At 44.2% G+C, this 20,808-nt stretch overlaps 1 protein-coding gene across 2 annotated transcripts in view; it reads left to right on the top strand.

Annotated features, from left to right (window-relative positions):
• The window catches only part of BCAT1 (branched chain amino acid transaminase 1), a 108,457-nt gene that overhangs the window by 15,123 nt on the left and 72,526 nt on the right, over positions 1-20,808 (top strand). The window contains exon 1 of one of the 2 annotated variants that reach the window (XM_073621460.1): positions 17,397-17,542. The exons of the other annotated variant lie outside the window; for it this stretch is intronic. Coding sequence (XP_073477561.1) covers positions 17,501-17,542 — 42 coding nt within the window. The 5' untranslated portion in view covers positions 17,397-17,500. Of the gene's footprint in view, positions 1-17,396; positions 17,543-20,808 lie in introns of those variants that run through there. 2 annotated transcript variants of the gene reach the window in all.

The raw sequence follows: 20,808 nt of genomic DNA, 5'->3' as shown, positions 1-20,808 counted from the left end.
CAATCAGAGCTGGAGGCGTGCCTCTGTGTGTCTGTGTAAATCCAGGTAGTGAACAGGCAGCAGCTTCAGCTGCCCACAGTTAAAATGGATGCAGCCAGACTCGGTGGAGGGAGATTTCTGCAGCATTTTTGGCAAGTACAGAATCACAGTATATATAAAATATGCAAAGTGGTTGCTTCAGAATGGCAAAGGTGTTTTTATTACAAACTATGTGAGCAGACTGCAGCTCCTCTTTAAGCATTACTGTACTTGGCACTGATATTTTGGTTTTGGATGGATGCTGCATGATTGAACCATCGAACCATCTTCTAATGCCTGCTAGATACTCCAGCCCTGAGATTCCCACATCTGGTCCTCCTGCTCCGCTCATCCACTGTGACCATCCTGAGAGTATACAGCTCCCCCCATAATTTCACCATATTGGAAAAGACTAGGAAAATGTGACTTTTTGATATGGGGAAGGTGGGGGGGCTGCGCATCTTGCTGCATTTACTTACTAATATCCACTCAGAACTGAAATGTTACTTTTGGGTGAAATGGCCTATGACACCATGTATACACCATGACTGTGGCTGTCATTTGCAAATCTGATATGTGCACAGAAGAGCCATCCTCTGCCCCTCATCCTTGTATCAGAGGGGAGGATATAGTTATATGGTTGGTATATGAGTGCGCTCCTGTGTATGTTCCCCACACAGACCATAGAGCTGAGCTCAGCCCTACAAGGAGCCGAGCAAGAAGGTGACAGAGACAGATCTGTGTGTGACAGTGACAGATAAGACAGAGCACATGTCACAGTGACTCATGCACACAGCTAGCAGTGAATGAACTGCACTGAAAATGTTCCCTTGGATTGTATTTTCTAACATAGTTGTATTGCCTGATCTCTGGCTAATTTGGCTGCAAGGAAATAAGTGGATTGGACAGTGTTTGGTTATCTTTAACAATCTTGATTATTGTTTTTAATTCTATATGGGGTGGCCATATCTGTTGACATAGGTGTGCGCAGGGGGTATGCCGGGTGTGCACACCCTAATCACTCTGTGCAGTGCCGCTTCCCTCGAGTTGCCCCCCCCCTCCCCACAGTGCTGCTGGCTTTCCTCCTCTCCCCTTAGCTACTGTGGTGGGGGGGGGGGGATGTTTTAGAATAAGTGGGGATGGGGCTAGTAAATATGTACTTTACCAGCCCATTCCTTTTGTAAACGAACACAGTGAACACACTCACTTACTGTGTTCATTCATACCTGAAGCATAGTAAACTTTGTTTACTATGCTTTTGTATGTTCACTCATACAAAAGTATGAATGATGAATGCACCCGTAAGCTGACTATGTAAGTGGCTATGTGATTGAACAATCCAACCTTAATTTCCATTTTTTTTTGTCAGATTCGCAAAGCAATTGAAAAAATAACTATTATTGAGTTTTTGATCAGCCACAAGAATATGGAATTAAAATTGCCCAAAATTTGACCGCTTTCAAACACACTTCCATAGTTATTTTTCTGTTTTTGGTTCAATCGTTCAATAAACTATATTGAGCCTTTCAATTTATTGCCCAGTTACCACTTCACAGTTGACCAAATTCTGACCATGGATTGATCAAACTCGTAGGTGGTCACCAGTGCGGTTTCCAGTGTACGGTAGGGTTGCCACCTCATCCCTTTAAACCTGAACACATATGAATTACACAGGTTTTGAGGCTAATTTAATGCAGATAAGGCACCAAGTGAGTTTAATTACCACCTTAATCAGCCACAGAACCTGTGTAATTCATATGTGTTCGGGTTTAAGGCTGGGTTCACACTGCTGCGGTGCGGGAACGCAGCGAATTTACTGCGGGTTCCCGCATCGCACCAACTCGCACGGCAGTTCACACTGCCATATGCGAACTGCTGGGGAGTGTCATACAATGTTAATGACACCCCCAGTTCAGCCCGCATATCGCAATGCGAACTGACAATTCGGACATTTTTGGATCGCATAGGTGTGAACACCCATGCGATCCGATTTTGGTCCGAACAAAAAAAAGGGTCCTGTGCGAGTTTGGACCGAATGCGGTGCGATATCAGCCATACTATCTGTATGGCTGATATCGCACAGCACAGACATCGCATGTGATGTGAACAGCAGTGCGCTGCGAATCACATGCGATGTCTGCCACCGCAGCAGTGTGAACCCAGCCTTAAGGGATGAGGTGGCAACCCTAGTGTATGGCCAACATAAAAGCATTGAAGCATCACTCGTTATAATAAGCTCCATAGTACGGTTCATGTGAGGACGATTTACACCCGCTGTCGTTCTTGGATTCACCTTTAACCAACCTGTTATATGATCTTCTAGAGCAGACTGATTTAGTGAGCAGTAGGCTATCGTGTTTGGTAGTGTGGAGCCAATAATTACCATAATTACCATCATTAGGAGGGTGGAGCTGAAATTCAGGTATTTTGGTGACCATAGAAATGTTTGTAGCTGACCTATCACACAAGAGTTCTGGTCTGCAATGTTCTTCTCCATGCCTATTCTTAGATTGTGAGTGTCCATGATTGCAAAGAACATCAGATTTTTTCTAAATGGATGCATTTTTTACTACATTTTGCAACTCGCCTTTGTTTTTGTGTTTTTCTTTTTCTTGCTGTCTGTATTTATGTGAAATGAGAGTATGATCTATGTTCACACCAAGCACAGCTAGAAAGTTTTCACCACTTTCTAAAACTACCTTCACCCCGGAAGTACTTTCACCCACCTTTTGATCGGTCACTGCCAACTTGCAAACTCAAAAATGCAAAAAAAGACATTTTCATTTTATCAGCAGTGATCAACCTACAACATAAAGACAGTTATTCTGGCTCTGATTATTCTGATTCTGGCATCGCCTGTGGGCCACACATAATATTCAGTCAATTTATTGCTACAGAGTATGGTCAGAGGCTGCAGACATACAGCATATGATGGTCAGATATGGTAAACATATGACAGAAGGTAGTCAGAAGCTGCAGACATATTACAAAAAATGGTCATTGACTGATATACTACAGGAGACAATCAGAGACTGCAGACATACAGAAGATGGTCAGAGATTGCAGACATACTACAGGAGATGGTCAGAGACTGCTGATATATTACAGGAGATAGTAACAGATAGCAGATATATTACAGGAGATGATCAGAGACCGCAGACATATAGGAGATTGTCAGAGGCTGCAGACATATTAGAGGAGACGGTTAGAGACTGCTGATATATTACAGGAGATTGAGATTGAAAATATATTACAGGAGATGGTCAGAGACTTGTGACATACTACAGGAGATGGTCAGAGACTTGTGACATACTACAGGAGATGGTCAGAGACTTGTGACATACTACAGAAGATGGTCAGAGACTGCGGACATGCTACAGGAGATGGTCAGAGACTGCGGACATGCTACAGGAGATGGTCAGAGACTGCGGACATGCTACAGGAGATGGTCAGAGACTGCGGACATGCTACAGGAGATGGTCAGAGACTGCGGACATGCTACAGGAGATGGTCAGAGACTGCGGACATGCTACAGGAGATGGTCAGAGACTGCGGACATGCTACAGGAGATGGTCAGAGACATACTATAGGAGTTTGTCAGAGACTACAGACTATCTGTTTATTAAATCTCTGCAGTATCAGTATTTTATGTGGATGTATCTTCACAGCTGTCTGTCTACGGGTGCGCTCAGACTGTGTGACATGGGACTGGGTCCACTGGTGGTTCTGCGAACATGTGGCTGGGAAAGCAGGAAAATCATTGGGGACAGACTGGTCAGCATATGCATGCAGCAATAATCATTTGTATCAATAGAGGCCCATACTGTGTGTTCACAGGGCGCTCTACAATCCTCATCCACTTGTGGTCCTAGGACAGGCAGGCAGATCAGCACCTACCATGCGCAGACATGACCCCAATCTCTGACAATGTGCAACTTGATCCTTGGAGGGATCTCCTCTTTGATTCATGTCTCCTCTCTGCTGGGAAGTTTTTGGAATGTGCACATTGAACAAGTCTGATCCTGCTGAGAGATGGAGATCCAATTATTGCTGCCCTCCATAGGGGCCACCGATGAGGGGTCAGCAGGTCGCCCTTTGATCTATGGGAGGAATACAGCCCAGAGTCTCAGCTGCCACATGTGGGCCCCTTCCATTTCCAGTGGGATCCCATTTTCATCATTGTGACATATGATATTCAGAACTGCAAATCCTCACCTGTCCCTGACAATACACTCAGTTCCCAGGGTCTTCAGACTGGCAGCATTTTCCACATTCTCACAAATAAAACCTTTTCAGTTGTAGAAGCCCCCCTGCTGCTTTCACTAAACCCTCAATTTTTTTCTTTCTCACTTCTTTCTGTGCTTTGCAGCCATGTCTTTCTATACTCCTGGCAGGTTGCTTTATTTACCAAGGCTCCCACAAGGCTCCACTGCCAGTTTCCCTTCATTAGAATGGCAGCGCCTGCACTCGATTCGATGGACGGATCGGCCTCGGGGGGCCGGCATCGCGGGCTCCCTGGACAGGTAAGTGTCCTTATTAAGTCAGCAGCTACAATGTTTGTAGCTGCTAACTTTTAAAAAAAAAAAAATTGCGGGTGGAACACCGCTTTACTGTCTTGACTGGTGGATGTCAGTCTGGAGAAGTGGGCTCACCTAGGCAGGCTCACTCTAGGTAACACCCATGAATGACAGAACTTAAAGCGTAGTTCCACCCAAAAATGGTGACTCCCTGACATGCCACATTTGGCATGTCTTTTTTTTTTTTTTTTTGGGGGGGGGGGGGGGGAGCGGGTACCCTGTTTTTAGAGGCACCCAGCTCCCACTTCCTCCCCTGGCGCAGGAAGATCACCTCTCCCCCTTACCTGCAATCTTCTGGGACATGTCACAGATCCCAGAAGATTGCCCGGCCATTCACAGCGCGCGGCTCGAGCATGAGCAGTGCGCTCCCGGCTCTGTGGAGCCACAGCCGGGCGCCCACAGTTGGAATGCCGGCACCACAGAGAGGAGGGGGAGAGGAGTGAGGCTTTGTACACCCGCATCGTTGGACTGTGGGACAGGTGAGTGTCTGATCATTAAAAGTCAGCAGCTACACTTTTTTGTAGCGGCTGACTTTTAAATGTGTGGAACTCCGCTTTAAATCCAATGAATGAAAGGGACAGTCAGGCCGGGGAGGAAAGAGTTAGATCAGGGATAGGCAACCTGGGGCCCTCCAGCTGTTGTGGAATTACATTTCCCATAAGGCATTGCAAGGCTGGCAGTTACAATTACTCCCAGAGGCATGATGGGACTTGTAGTTCTGCAACAGCTGGAGGGTCCCAGGTTGCCTACCCCTGGGCTAGATGATGCAAGACTGAAGGAAAGTTCATCTCGAGTTCATCTTTAACTATTATCCTTTCCAGTCAAAAACTAAAAAAGGAAAGCTTTGGGTTTAGATACACTTTCAGGTGGAAAACGATTTAGTAATCTGATAATCCAGAGTCTGCAGCGAGCGGAGGAGGTTTTTGTGTCCTCTCAGCCGGATATTGTGTTCATGTGTTTCAAGATGTTCAGAGACAATCTAAGAGATTTCTATCTGGGGACAGCTGTGCGCCTTGTAAATGGGTCATTGTGTGTCTGGGAAGATATTTGTATCACCCCCATCCTGGTATAATGACCGATGTGTTTTATAGGAGAGGCACTGAGTGTTTCCAGTTTGTTGGAATTACTGCAGAAAAATAGATTGCTTTTTAAACAAGTGCCTCGTGCCTCGGTGACCTCACTAGCTCCCTGAAAAGGTTGAGGCGGCATTCTGTGCCTTGTGCCTCGGCCTACTTTTAGCAAAGAGTGCACATAATAAAAATTAGGAAGAGGCGGACACTGTAAAGCTGTAGCACTTCATCGTGCCTCCAGTGCTTCTGTCAGGAAATATAGGCATCAGGCAGAAAACCTTGTCCTATCATTTTCATTTTTCCATGATGTCATAGTAACATTATCACTATGCTGTACATAGCCTATGCAGAGAGCAGAGCTGTGGGAGGGGCCCTTCAGACCCCACCCACTTCAGGCTGTCTACAGAAACCTACAGGAGGGGGCGGAGACAAGACCAGTCACCCTGCACAAGGAGAGAGAGAAGCCATGACTGGTCTTTATTACAGGAAACTCCTGTACAGAGGTGAAGTCTCACACTAGTTTACTGCACAGATCTGGATAAATACACAAAGCACACCAAGATTCAAGTAAGAATACACTTCTTATGTATTTAGACAATATTTGCCTATCCCGGAGAAGTAGGGCCAATTTTTGAGCCTTAGATATACATTCTGAGTTATTGTGTGCCTGGGATAGCATTTAAGGCACGCTGTATGAAGCATGACAGTTATCAGGCATTCAGAAGTCACATACAGTGCCTTGCAAAAGTATTCACCCCCTTGGCTTTTTACCTATTTTGTTACAATCTGAATTATATGTGATGGATCAGAACGCAATAGTCTAAGTTAGTGAAGTAAAATTAGAAAAATATATACATAAAACTATTTTTCAGAAATAAAAAACTGATAATTGGCATGTGCGTATGTATTCACCCCCTTTGTTATGAAGCCCATAAAAATCTCTGGTGCAACCAATTACCTTCAGAAGTCACATAATTAGCCCTGCCCTGGATGGATCATACAGCCGACATCTCCTGCAGCGCTGTGTGTCACACAGCTGGATCTGTGTGTGTGTTCGGCGGCGTAACAAGGTCCCGCCCCCTTAGACTGACTCGTGTGATAGGCGGAACACTGATTCAATCTGCTACCACATGAGCCGCTCTAGGGGGGCAGGTCCTTTTTACGGCGGCGCCGAACACACACACAGACCCAGCTGTGTGACACACAGCGCTCCCGGCGCAGTGTGTCAAACAAGAGGAGGAGGAGGTGGGAAGGGAACGTGCTGCAGCCACAGATCAAAGCGGTCTGTAGCGTGGCCTCTACTGCACCCCCCTTCCTCCAGTAAATGGTCCCGCCCAGGGCATCCGTCCCTTCTGCCCACCCCTTGTACCGGCCCTGGAAAGAACACGGCACAACAGCAAACCTGCCAAGAGATGGCTGCACACCAAAACTCATGGACCGGGCAAGGAGGGCATTAGCAGAGGGGCAGCACAGAGACCTAAGGTAACCCTGGAGGAGCTGCAGAGTTCCACAGAAGAGACTGGAGTATCTGTACATAGGACGACAATAAGTTGTACGCTCCATAGAATTGGGCTTTATGGCAGAGTGGCCAGAGCAAAGCCATTAGTTTCAGCAAAAAACAAAATGGCACATTTTGAGTTTGCGAAAAGGCATGTGGGAGACTCCCAAAATGTATGGAGGAAGGTGCTCTGGTCTGATGAGACTAAAATTTAACTTTTTTGGCCATCAAAGACAACGCTATGTCTGGCGCAAACCCAACCATCACATCACCCAAAGAACACCATGGTGGTGGCAGCATCATGCTGTGGGGATGTTTTTCAGCAGTCGGGACTGGGAAACTGGTCAGAGTTGAGGGAATGATGGTGCTAAATACAGGGATATTCTTGAGCAAAACCTGTACCACTCTGTGTTTGATTTGAGGCTAGGACGGAGGTTCACCTTCCAGCAGGACAATGACCCCAAACACACTGCTAAAGCAACCCTTGAATGGTTTAAGGGGAAACATGTAAATGTGTTGGAATGCCTAGTGAAAGCCCAGACCTCAATCCAATAGAAAATCTGTGGTCAGACTTAAAGATTGCTGTTCACAAGCACAAACCATCCAACTTGAAGGAGCTGGAGCGGTTTTGCAAGGAGGAATGGGGAAAAATCCCAGTGGTAAGATGTGGCAAGATCATAGAGACTTATCCAAAGCGACTTGGAGCAGTGATAGCTGCAAAAGGTGGCTCTACAAGTATTGACTTTAGGGGAGTGACTAGTTATGCACATTGACTTTTTCTGTTATTTTGTCCTATTTGTTGTTTGCTTCACAATAAAAAAACAAAAAATCTTCAAAGTTGTGGGCATGTTCTGTAAATTAAATGTTGCAAATCCTCAAACAATCCATAGTAATTCCAGGTTGTGAGGCAATAAAACGCCAATAAAATGCCAGTGGGGGTGAATACTTTTGCAAGGCACTGTATGTGTTTCTCTTAGGGATCTAATATTTCCCCGTAGGTTACACGGTACCCCTACTGGAAACACCTTCATTGGCAATAATAGAAAGTTTACCGACCTCTCATCAATTGCTACATAGGCAGGGACTCCTGCTGGTCTTTAGAAATAAGCTCATAGTTACATTTTGTAGAACCATCCTCCTAGTTAGATTGCAAGGTTAAATTTAGTTTTGGTTCCACTGTAGTGAGTGCAAGTAGTGATTGTTTTGATCTGTTCAGTGTTTCCTGAGCTGAGAGTTTGATTGCTCCCACCGGCCTCTGAAAGAAGTTTCCTGAGTATAAGGCATGGAGATTAAAATGATCAGTTGAATATTTATCACACCCCAGCCAATTCCTGGAGTGAGGCATCCAGAAGGTGGCTGGGGAGGCGATAAATGTGCAGGAGTCCTGTACAGAGTGTTATTTCCCTTTTTAGGAGAGGGTTCTGGTTCTCTTGGGGCTGCCTACCCTGGAGGTAGCTCTACTAAGATAGGAATATTCAGTCTGAGCCTCAGCAGCTGTTGGGCTGCGGGCCTAGGGAAGATTGCCAGAGGACAATATTTGCTGGGGTACTGCACTGGGGTCCTTGGTCTGGAGAGGGATCTTGTAATCTCCCTCACTGAGGATCTACCTGTGGATGCTGGGGTGGCAGACAGCTTCTGGAAAACTGAGTAAAGACCTTGCTGTGCAAGTGCCAGAAGGGTATTTGGTGCTAGAAGTGGTTACATGGACTGCTGTAGGGTCCTAGATATACTTACTGGCCATGGATTCCTACCTCCATGAAGAGCTGCTGTTACAAGATCTAGGGAGAATTTTTGTCCTCCCATTGTTACTGATCAGTTTGGAGTATCCTGTGACCCTAAACCCCTCTTCTGTTAAAATTCTGCAGCAATAAATACTTAAAAGATCTCTCCTAGACTGGGACTGTGCTTCGGTGACTAGCAGCCTCTGTACCACTTTGGGAGTACCAATCTATTTCCAGCAGCCCCTCGTACAATTACAAGGCTGCTATGGGCCATCTGGAATTTGGGTTGGATTCTGCACTCTAAAACTCTATAAATAATGTCATTGCACTCTCTGATAACACTTGCCCCTTCAAAGCAGCTTTCGAGCACTGTTGGGAGTACAACTTCTACAGGACAGTTGCAGATTTTAAAACCAGAATTTCCCAGGCCAGACACAGAAGTCAGATACAGACCTTCGAAGGTCACGTCTTTCGGTCTGTAATATGGTCATCTAACTAAATAAATCAGAGAGCTGCTATGCTGGTTCAGTAAACACTGGAAAAGTGGAGATGTCAGAAAATTTACTTGGTTTTATGTCATGCTGGAACTACAGCCTCATGTCACATGATGACCTATCTATATGTGGACAGGGCTGCAGGAGGGAGGAGCTGGAACCAGGGAACACACTGAATTCATGGTGTCACATTCAAGTCCATTCAGAGGATAAGAAAGAAGGACTAGTACAATGATTTAGCAGCCATGTGTTCAGTGCCAGAATAAGAAATCCTGCCAGTTTCTAGACAGGCCACATCCTCTGAGTTTAAATGCAAAGTGCTCATTTTTTCAGGAGCGTACACTATATTAAGAAACCCAGATGTTTCATGTCAGCAGTGCCCATTTCTGGCTGAGAGGAGCTCATTGTCATCTGCTTCCTGTTATTGTGGTATAACTGTTAGCCTTAATTTAATTAATTGAGTTCTCAGATGATTTGCGCGCTCATTCACGTGATGTCAACGTGAGCCACGCAGACGATGAAAAGGAAACCCCACGTGTCTGTGCAGATGTGGGACGTCAAAGGCGTTCCATAGAAAGAAACCACCAAGCAGACAAAACTTCATCTGTGTGACTATAACATCTCCGACCCTGGGGTGTGTGATCAGCACATTTCTGGAAGATTTAGAGATTCACAATTCGTAATTCTGAAAAAGCTGTGTTTCACCATTTCCTTCCTAATTGATGATTGAGAGGGTCGCCTTTTATTATCACACCTAAGCAGTTACAGTGCTGGAATGATAAAAGCTGCAGTGTCTGCATCGCCGTAGATGAGGATAGAAAAGGGTATCCCACCAAAAAATAAACGTTGAAATGCCTGAGATTTTATCTTGCACCTCTGTCCAGGAAAACCAAGGAGCGAATCGCACTAGCAGAAAATTAGATTTTAAGGTGCCAACCCCTCTGGGTTACATAGAAAGGGACATTGATTTGCTTTTTATTTTTTTTTCTTTATTCGTGGGATTTTACTTCATACAGGCTTCCACAAGACAACAGTCGGCATGTGCAAGGAGCATAGTTCACATACAGGAATATAGTCAACAGTAAAAACGCTGCAGATAGACTAGCTAAAACAAGGTGCGTCCAGACAGTAGCCATAGAGTTCCTTTTGCCCAAGGAACCATGACAAGCTTGTATCCTCTAACTTTTTTTTTTTTTTAATACAAATGGAAAAGCAAGACAAAAAGGAGTTTAAAAAAAGGGGAAAAGAGGTAAGAAAAAGAAAGTGAGTATGCTGTCTAAGCATAGCTGGCACAAGGAAGCCTGTTGGGGTCAAAGGCATCACCTCAAAAGGGAGAGTCAAGGGAGTCAAGGTTGAGAGTCCAGAATATCCTGATATTCAGATGTGAAAGTGAATTCCGTTTTATTAAAACCGTGTTTTACGAAACCGTTCCTCTCCATGGTGTGCCACTGCCATAAGATCTTACATTAGTTGAACCTCTTTCATCTTGGTAAACCAAGTCTTAATGGGCGAGTGTGTGGTTTGTTTCCAAAATAGCGGGATACAATCTTTTGCAATGTTCAGCAAATGTAAGAGAGCCCTTGTACCGTTTCAAGGACATGAGGGTCAAATGCAACAGAAAAGCGGCTGCATCATCCGGATTCTGGATATCAGTAAACCTCTGCATCTAGTGTTTGATTTGTGGCCAGAAATCTTTAAGACCCTCACAGGACCAGAAAACATGGAGCATGGAGCCTTCCTCCCTTTTGACATCTCCAACATAACAAGGAGCTCTGGGGAAACAATTGATGCAGGGTTTTGGGGACTCTGTACCATGTAGTTAAGTATTTGTATGCAGTTTCTTGGATCTTATTAGAGATGGAGGCCTTCTGAGTCATCTGTATAGTTCTGTCCCTCTGCTGTTCTGTGAAAGTAACACCCAAATCCCTTTCCCATTTGAGAAGGAACTCCGGGGGCAACAAGTTCTGCGGATGTGATATTCTATAGGACTGTGAAAGTCCATGTGGAACAGCTTCCTGTGATAAACAAAGATTTTCAAACTCCGTGGAGGTCAGAAGAGAGAGTATCCTTCCCCAATGGTGAGTTAGGAAATTACACAGTTGCAGTGCCTTCCACAGAGGGAGAGGAGGCTCAAACATAGCTTGAATGTCAGGTACCTCCCGTATTGAAAAGTCGCACCCTGAATAGGTTATCTTTCAGGATTGTAAAAAAATGACTAATGTGTAATCCCGGGGTAAAGCTTGGGTACGAAATGATAGGGGTCGAGCAAATGGGAGTTAGGGCTGATAAAATCAAGTTTTTGTCCTGCATAAGCATAAGGGTCAACGCTGTATCTTGGCCTAGGCGTTTAACAAAATGAAACAACACAACATACACAATAACCAGATGTTCAGTACAGGAGACAATACTTTGTAGGTCTTTTGTACTGATCCACTCTAGGCTTTAAACCAGTGGAATATACGGGTATGATCATTATCCAAAAGGCATTGACAATTCTTCATCTTAGATTGTAAGCTCTAAAGAGCAGGGCTCTCTGATTCCTCTTGAATTGTATTGTAACTGTACTGTCTGCCCTCATACTGTAAAGCGATGCACAAACCGTTTGCGCCATATAAATCCTGTAATAATAATAGTAGTAATAATAATAATCAGTAGGGCCCCTTTCAGATGGGCGGACTCTGGCAGCGGGTCCGCCTGCTCTGATCCCCACTGAGCAGGCGGATGAGAGGTCCGTTTCCGCTCCACTTATGCAGAGCAGACATGGACACAGTCCACTGTCCTCTATGAGCGGTCAGCCCACTGTCCTCTATGAGCGGTCATATGGAAACGGACCACCTGTCCATTTCCATTTGACTGTCATCTGACTTGCCAGACAGATGGCGAACAGATCCTCCACCCATCTGTTATTAGCGAATAGATCAGATGGTGGTGGGTGTCAACCCTCCATAGAGGGCAATGGAGGGTCTGATCGGGTCCGCCTAACGAACTGACTACCAATTGGGTCCACCTGTGTGAAAGAGACCTAACTTGAGTAACTAGGACAAGGTACTGCAAAATGACAAAATCAAAACCCCTCTGCTGCACAATGTACAGACCTGGACATTCCTCGGTTGGCTTTCAGATATTCATACCCCCACATCCCACAGTGGTGCAGTGAGTAGGGTGTTGGGGATAAACACTGGATTATGGGATGGACGCTGAGCACCGTTGAGAAACACATATTGAGACTTCCTGGGTAATCCCACCCTAAGAAATGGCATGCAGCCATCACTGGAGTGCATGTAGACAGATAGTGGCTGCAAAGAGGCTGTAGGAGATCAGTAGCGCTGAGAAAACAAGGATGGGGGAAAAAAAATGACAGTTGTTTGTGATACAGTGAAGAAAGCAAACTAAATGTTGCCCAGATACAGTTTACTTCTAAAGCTAGGGCATTTGTTGAAAGAGTTTACAGAAACTCGTGCAATAGTTGCTGTGAATATAATTAGACAAACTTCCTATTTGGTTTCCCACAATATCTAATAACTGCTACAGAAAACACTGTGGTTGAAAAGCAGCAGCTTCTTCCTCTCTGCTCACTTACAGCCTCCTTGCTCTTACTATACAGGTCATGCTTTCTGGATTTCCCAGTAAAAGCAGAACTCCAGCGATCTTTTTATAATCTATAATCTATGTTTTCACACAAGAGTCAAACAACTTTCACCTAGGATTCAGAGAAAATTGAGTACTGTCCGTGATACTTTTTTTTTTTTTTTTATTTGCACTAACATACAATTTTTCAGGACAAGCTTTCGGGGTATGTCCCCTTCTTCAAGGTCCAAGCAGTTAGTGCAAATAAAAAAAGTATCACGGACAGTACTCAATTTTCTCTGTCACAATTGCACTAATACGGCTACAATCAAATCACCTAGGATTCACACATTTCCCCTATTAACGACAATTCGAATAAATGTGAAAAATTCAACCAACTTTTACTCAAGATTCACACTTTTTTCCCAATTACTGTCAATTTGATTTTTATGAATCTTGGGTGAAAACATTTATAAACTGACAGACTTCCAGTGAGTTCAAGTCAGAATGGCACAACAATGTTTATTTGTAGTTTTTTTTTTTTTTTTTTTTTTTTACGAGGGTATGTTACACATCTGTAGGGATGAGTGGAGATATTTTGCTGAAATTGATTTTGCAGCAAAATTATCAATTTCACCTTCAATTACATTCAATGACCTGTCACTGAAATGTTTCTGTTTTTTATTAGATATTTTATTTTAGAACCGGTGACATCATTATTGGGTCTTCTTTGTGCTTCTCTATGCAATGCAGGCACATTTTGGCTTGTGGGAGGAGCTAGCAGGGTGCTGTAGATAGCTTCCTGATGACATCACAGCACCCTTCCTCAGTACTCCTCTCAAGAAGACTCAGTCTTGATGCAAGTACTGGGCTGGCTCTTGGGAGGAGTTCTGCAAATATCAATGGGTGAATATCAGTCTGGAGGAGAGGGCATTCCAACACATGCCGTATGGGTATGTGCAGCACATGCTGTATGGGCATTTCCCTTAGGTAATGCCTGCATGTGATGCCTCCATGATTCAAGGAACTTGCATCGAATGAATGAAAGGTTCTTCACATATATAAAACGAGTACCCATGGGACTTTTGTGGAGTCACCCCAAAAGAAAATTCTAATTTTTAGACCATGAAAATATAAAATCTTTTATTATTAACATTCCATAATGGACATTAAAAAAAAAATTACATTTAGACCATATTAAAAAAAAGTATATGTTGATGTACTGTATATTGCAATGTATCACATTATGATTGATCATAACAGCAGAAGTGTATATTGTAAACAAGGCACTGATCTGATATGTACTATCTCGATGTGTTTCGTGACACAAAGTTCACTTCCTCAGGAGATAAACAGAATTCAAGCTGATAAGCAAATACTCCAGTGGTGCCTATTCATTGCATTTTATGTTTGTTTTTTTTGTTTTTTGTTTTTTTTATGTGAGAGATGATCCCAATTTCCTCTCTTTTAGTGATCGATGTGTAAGTATAGTGAAACTTTTATATTGTATTCTTCATTGATAATGTGAGCTCTGTCCCTTTATGTATTACCTTATTTCGGCACACATGTCCCAATATTCTGTGCTTTAATGACATGGTCTCTCTGCAGATGTTGCTTATTAACTTAAATTCTGTTTATCACCTGAGGAAGTGAACTCTATTTCACGAAACGCATCGGTATAGAACATAGTGCCTGGTTTACAATATACACTTCTGCTGTTATGATAAATCATAATGTGCTACATTACAATATACATCAACGTATACTTTTTTACTCTTGTCTAAATGTAATGTATATTTTGTCTTTTTAATGTCTATTATGGAATGTTAATAATAGAGATGTAAAACTTCTTTTTTTTTTATGTATTTATGGTCTAAAAGTTGGAATTTTCTTTTGGCATGACTCCTCAAACGTATGGTATCTCCCCCCCCCCCCCCCCCATGTGAGAAGGTATAGGGTACATAGTACTCATTCACCAAAAAGTGTAAAAAGTAAATAAAAACACAACACAGGTTTTTGACAAGTCCTTTTATTAAAAAATCAAAAATAGAAAAAAATGTCCCTCGGTGTAGATCCAACGCCCACCACCAACCCGTCTGACAGCTCTTAAACAAGCATGCCCTCGGTTAATAACGTCACAGGGGTGTGGGTTCACCCGGTGGCGTAACTGGGTGGCCCCGCCCCTTAGTTATTTAAGAGCTTTCAGACGACAGGAGCCTCCGTCAGGACCGGAGGTTTTTTTTTTTTTTTTCCAGGTCGGCGGTGGCGGCGGGCATCATGATTGACGATGGATCTACACCAGGTGATGTTTTTGTTTTTTAAATACAGGACATGTCAAACTGCCTACTGTCTTCCCCCTTTTTTTTTTTTTTTTTGTTTGTTTTCAGTACACTTTTTTTTTTTTTTTAGGGGTGAACAAGTAGGGGTACTATGCTCCAAAGCACCCCACCCCCCTATGTTGAAGGCATATGGCCTGGTATGGTTCAGGAGGGGAGAGCCCTTGCTCTCCCCCCTTTCCTGGCCTGCCAGGCTGCAAGCTTAGATATTAAGGGTCTGGTATGGATTGGACCCCATGCTGTTGTTTCACATTTTCCTTTTGCCGGCAATGTTTTTTGTTTTTTCTTACAGTCAGCTGTCAGCGGGAAACCCCGCTGACAACTGAAGACTCATCCATTGTTAAGGGAAGGCCTGCTGCATAGCTGATGGACAGATTGCTTGAATTATTTTTCCCATTGTGAGCGGGGCCTCGTGTCTAAGTTTTGCCTGAGCCAGCCTCACAAAGCCTAAAATCATCTCATGCTTCAACCACTTAAAGTTAAGGCTGGGTTCACACTGGCGTGATGTGGGAACCACCGCAATTTCTGTGCAGGATTCCGCATTGCATCGGAATTGCCAGCAGTTCACACTGAGAATGGGGAACCACTGCGGGTGTCAATATAAAGTTGATGACACTCCCAAATCGGTTTGCGGAATCCGGTGTGAACTGTGGAATTGGATCGCAAGGGTTCTGCACCATTTTGGTGCGAATGTGATGCAATTCCAGCCATACAAACTGTGTCGCTGAATTTGCAGCGCACATACATTGCATGTGATGTGTACAGCAATGTGGTGCAAATCACATGCGATGTCTGGCATTGCATAAGTGTGAACCCAGCCTAAGGGTCTTTAGACAGTCTCATATTTCAGGCACTCGAAGTAACGAGTTTAAATGTTTTCAAACCATCTCACGGGTTGCAGGAAAGAAATTCGTATCATTCCCCCCATCAACACAGACAGTGCTGACAGGCAAGTCGCCAATTGTCTTCTCCTTGCGTCCCCGCTGGGAGAAGACCGTGATTGTCTCTAGCAACTATAGCAGCCGCTTGTGATAATCTGAAGCAAATCTGACAGGCTGGTTGTACCCAAGTTGATCAATCAGCCTGCCCATTAAAGGTTCGGATCTCGGCCGGTGTATGGCTGGCCTTGGTGGTCATGTTTCAGGCACTGGAAGCTCTTTTATCTGACTAAAACTTTTCTAACAACCAGTGTGTACACCAGATCTCAGTGCGGTTCCTGAACTCATAACTATGACCCATAACAAACCTTCCTCATCCCTGGAGTATTACAGGTTGGGTGGCGTCTATGAAACCTCCCGCGGCAAGTAATAAAAATGTTGCACACCAGGCCAACCATAATAGATAGTGCATCACCACTGGCACTTGTGGAGCTCAGCAAACTCCAGAACCTTCATAAATCCCTTCCACATTTTGTCATGAGACTTTTATGGGGAACGACCTCAAATGCCCACCGTATTATCTCGCTCGACTTGTAAAGAATTGGCAGAGTTGTGGCAGTGTAATCAGCTTGTGCAAACACATTGTTCACAGATTATTTGCGGCACTGCGCCAGGCCTTCCAGGGTACGCACATGGTGCCATGCCAGGGAGGCATCTAAGGGGGAACTCCGGAAATATTGTGAGAACTTTCCAGGAAGGTCACCATAACCCACCAGGCCACCACTAAAAAACAAAATAATTCTTCTGCTGACTTGCATGAAAATACCACATACTGTATGACATTAAATGGCACCACAAAACCCCAACGCACGGCGTGTTGCGGTAACCTGTGAAGTAATGTGTATGTCAGCGCAATGAGATGGTGTAATGTAGCGTACGGGAAAATCATTCCAGTAGTGCTAGCGTGGGATGATGTCATGCATGCATTGATGATGTCACACTAAACAGATGATCAATGATGCACAGTGTAATGAAAATGACACTTGTCATTTCTGACATGATGACGTAGGTTCAGGAGATTTCTGACATCACACACAATGACGATCATCTACTGATGACATCACATTGTAATTCCGACCTTACAGCGAGCTCAGTCGGATGGTTCTTATAAGTACGGAGCACACTGACTGATACAATGTTATCCTCAGCGCTGGGGGGAAGTCTTAACGTCACCGCACACCCGAGTACTATGTGGCTTAGGGGGGCTCTGACGTCAGCGGTGGGTAGAGCTGCAGCGGGTTGGGAAGAAGGGTGACGTCACTCGGGTGGAGGCGGAGCGGGATGGCGAGCCTGGCACAGCGGCAGAGGGTACCGGGGCACCAGGTAACCCGCATCACCCGGGGGAGGGAGGGGCCCGGGCGCTTATTATAGGGGGTCACGTAACTGTAGAATAAACCTCTCTGCCCGATCACCCTTCTTATATAACCTCATCGTACAGAAATTACATCACATATAGAGGAGCTTATATAATCTACATGTCACCTGTCCCAGCATACTGTCCTTTATAGAATCCCCATCATATAGGAGGAGACAGGGATCTGTATACCCAGCTAGAAACACAACATTGTTCCCTATAGAGGTTGGCTCTTATATAATCCCCATGATATAGGATGCTGCATGCTCTGTATATAGATGTATCTGTACACCGAGCTATGTTTTCGGCATTGTTCCCTATAGAGGTCAGATTTGATATAATCCCCATCATATAGGATGCTGCATACTCTGTATATAGATGTATCTGTACACTGAACTATAGATTCAGTGTTATCCCTTACAGAGGTCAGTTTTGATAAAATCCCTATTAGATAATTTTGCATGCTCTGTATATAGAGGTTTCTGTACACTGAGCTATAGATTCAGTATTGTCCCCCATTGAGGTTACATTTTATATTATTCCCTATTATAACAATGCTGCAGGCTCTGTATATAGATGTATCTGAATTATAGATCTACCATTGTTCCCTATGGAGGTCAGTCCTTATGTAATTTACAGACACATCATTTTATCTATACAGTGAAGACTCGAGTATGATTATCAGTGTTTGACTAATAATGCATAGCTCTCTGATATCCCTCTTATTAATATTACACGTCAGCCATATATGGCTTTATATTACATCCATAATGTTTAACAGAATTCTACCCTCCCTACTGGCTGCTCATAGGATCCTCCAATCACATTGGCCTCATTATATATGTCAGACATCCCTATACCTTTTTATCCCTTCACCCTCTGGCAGGATGAAGAGGGAGGGGGATGTTTATGTGATCCACTATTCCCAATGTCAGCATCCTGTGATTCTGGAACCAATTGTTTGTTAGGGGCCCTGGGAGGCCACACTCTGCCCCAGCTGTGTCTGCGCTATATCCTGCAAATCAAATTTCTGTATTTATTGCAACATTTTCTGTAATGCTTCTTCCTGCAGGCTTTAAACACCTAATCATCACACATGTACAAAACAGTGAACTTGAACTCATTCCCTTTCATACCAAGTCATCAAATCTTTACTCTTTATTCAAAGTGAAAAATGACAGACAGGTGTCAGATGAGAATGCATTGGTTGCTATGGAGAGATAGTTTGACCTACCTAAGCCCCAGGGCAAGGTGTGAGCATGAGGCTGTGAGTGGCACTCCTGTACTCCCTGCCCTGGATGGACTAACCCCAAGCACTATGACTTCCTCTGTTTTAATATGTCACTCTAAGACAGCCTTTCTTAACCTTTTCAACACAGAGGAACCCTTGAAATAATTTTCTGATATCAGGGAATCCCTTCTAAAAATTACTATATGTGCAATTCATGATACACTATATTACCAAAAGTATTGGGACACCTGCCTTTACACACACATGAACTTTAATGGCATCCCAGTCTTAGTCCGTAGGGTTCAATATTGAGTTGGTCCACCCTTGGCAGTTATAAACGCTTCAACTCTTCTGGTAAGGCTGTCCAAAAGGTTTAGGAGTGTGTCTATGGGAATGTTTGACCCATCTTCCAGAAGCGCATTTGTGAGGCCAGGCGCCGATGTTGGACGAGAAGTCCTGGCTCGCAGTCTCTACTCTACTTCATTCCAAAGGCGTTCTATCGGGTTGAGGTCAGCACTCCTTGCAGGCCAGTCAAGTTCCTCCACCCCAAACTGGCTCATCCATGTCTTTATGGACCTTGCTTTGTGCACTTGTTCGCAGTCATGTTTGGAACAGGAAGAGGCCATCCCCAAACTGTTCCCACAAACTTGGGAGCATTAAATTGTCCAAAATGTCTTGGTATGTTTATGAACTTAAGAATTTTCTTCAGTGGAACTACGGGGTCAAGCCCAACCCCTGAAAAACAACCACACACCATAATCCCCCCTCCACTAAATGATTTAGACCAGTACACAAAGCAAGGTCCATAAAAATATGGATGAGAGAGTTTGGGGTGGAGGAGCTTGACTGGCCTGCACCAGATAGAACACCTTTGGGATGAGTTGGAACAGAGATTGCGAGCCAGGCCTTCTCGTTCACATCAGTGCCTGACCTCACAAATGTGCTTCTGGATGAATGGTCAAATATTCCCATAGACACACTCCTAAACCTTGTGGACAACCTTCGCATAAGAGATGAAGCTGTTATAGATGCAAAGGGTGGGCCAACTCAATATTGAACCCTACGGACTAAGACTGGGATGCCATTAAAGTTCATGTGCATGTAAAGGCAGGTGTTCCAATACATTTGATAACATAGTGTACATTAGTATGAGGGTCAGTAGGAAGAATTCTCCTTACAGTTTATGGTTAAAAAGATCAATGGCGTCACTGGGAACTTAGTAATTGCTCAAGAAACCCCTATCAACCTCTTGAGGAACCCTGGTTGAGAAACCCTGCTCCATGACCTGTTGTACAAAACTCCTATCCCTCATTGTAACCCCTCCTTCATTGTCACCCCTCCCCTAAGTCCTAAACCCCCTATCCGTACCCCCTCAATTCCTATAACCCTCCATTCCTCTAACCTCCTACTCTATCCTTACTCCTCAGTTCCTTCAACTCCTCTTCTATCACTACCCACTCAATCTCTATAGCCCCTCTCCCATCCCCACCCTTCAATTCTGAAACTCCCCACCCAATCCCCGTGTTTCTATAGCCTCTCCTCCATTCTCCTCCAGCCCTAATTCCTATAGACCCTTGCTATCCCTGTTCCCTGTGTGTGCCCAATTGGGTCTACCTTCACTTCCTGTCCCAGAGATGCAACAGGAAGTAAGCAGAAATCTTGACAAAGTAAGGAGATATTCCCTCTTACCCAGTGGTCACCAGCAATGACTTCTCCATTGAATGTTCCCTCTCACCTCCTGTTCCTGTGACAAGTCAAACCTTTTGTTTTTCCATCAGCCCTGGTTTACACCAGTGCGGCTTTGAAATTGCGCTACTTCAGTGCAATTTCAAAACCGCAGATCTGTGCGATTTTATTCTCAGATTTCATTGCGGCTTGGGACTTAATTTAACAGAAGTCTATGCAAGTCACAATGAAATCTGAAAAAAGTAGTGCAGGAACCCTTTTCAAAGTCGCTTCGACATGAGTTGCGACGATTCGAATGGTTCCATTGCCAGCAATAGG

The sequence above is a fragment of the Aquarana catesbeiana genome, linkage group LG03 (genome assembly GCF_042186555.1).
Source record: "Aquarana catesbeiana isolate 2022-GZ linkage group LG03, ASM4218655v1, whole genome shotgun sequence".
Classification (NCBI taxonomy): domain Eukaryota; kingdom Metazoa; phylum Chordata; class Amphibia; order Anura; family Ranidae; genus Aquarana; species Aquarana catesbeiana.
Note: the sequence above shows the minus strand (reverse complement) of the source record. Positions and strands in the feature narration are given on the sequence as shown.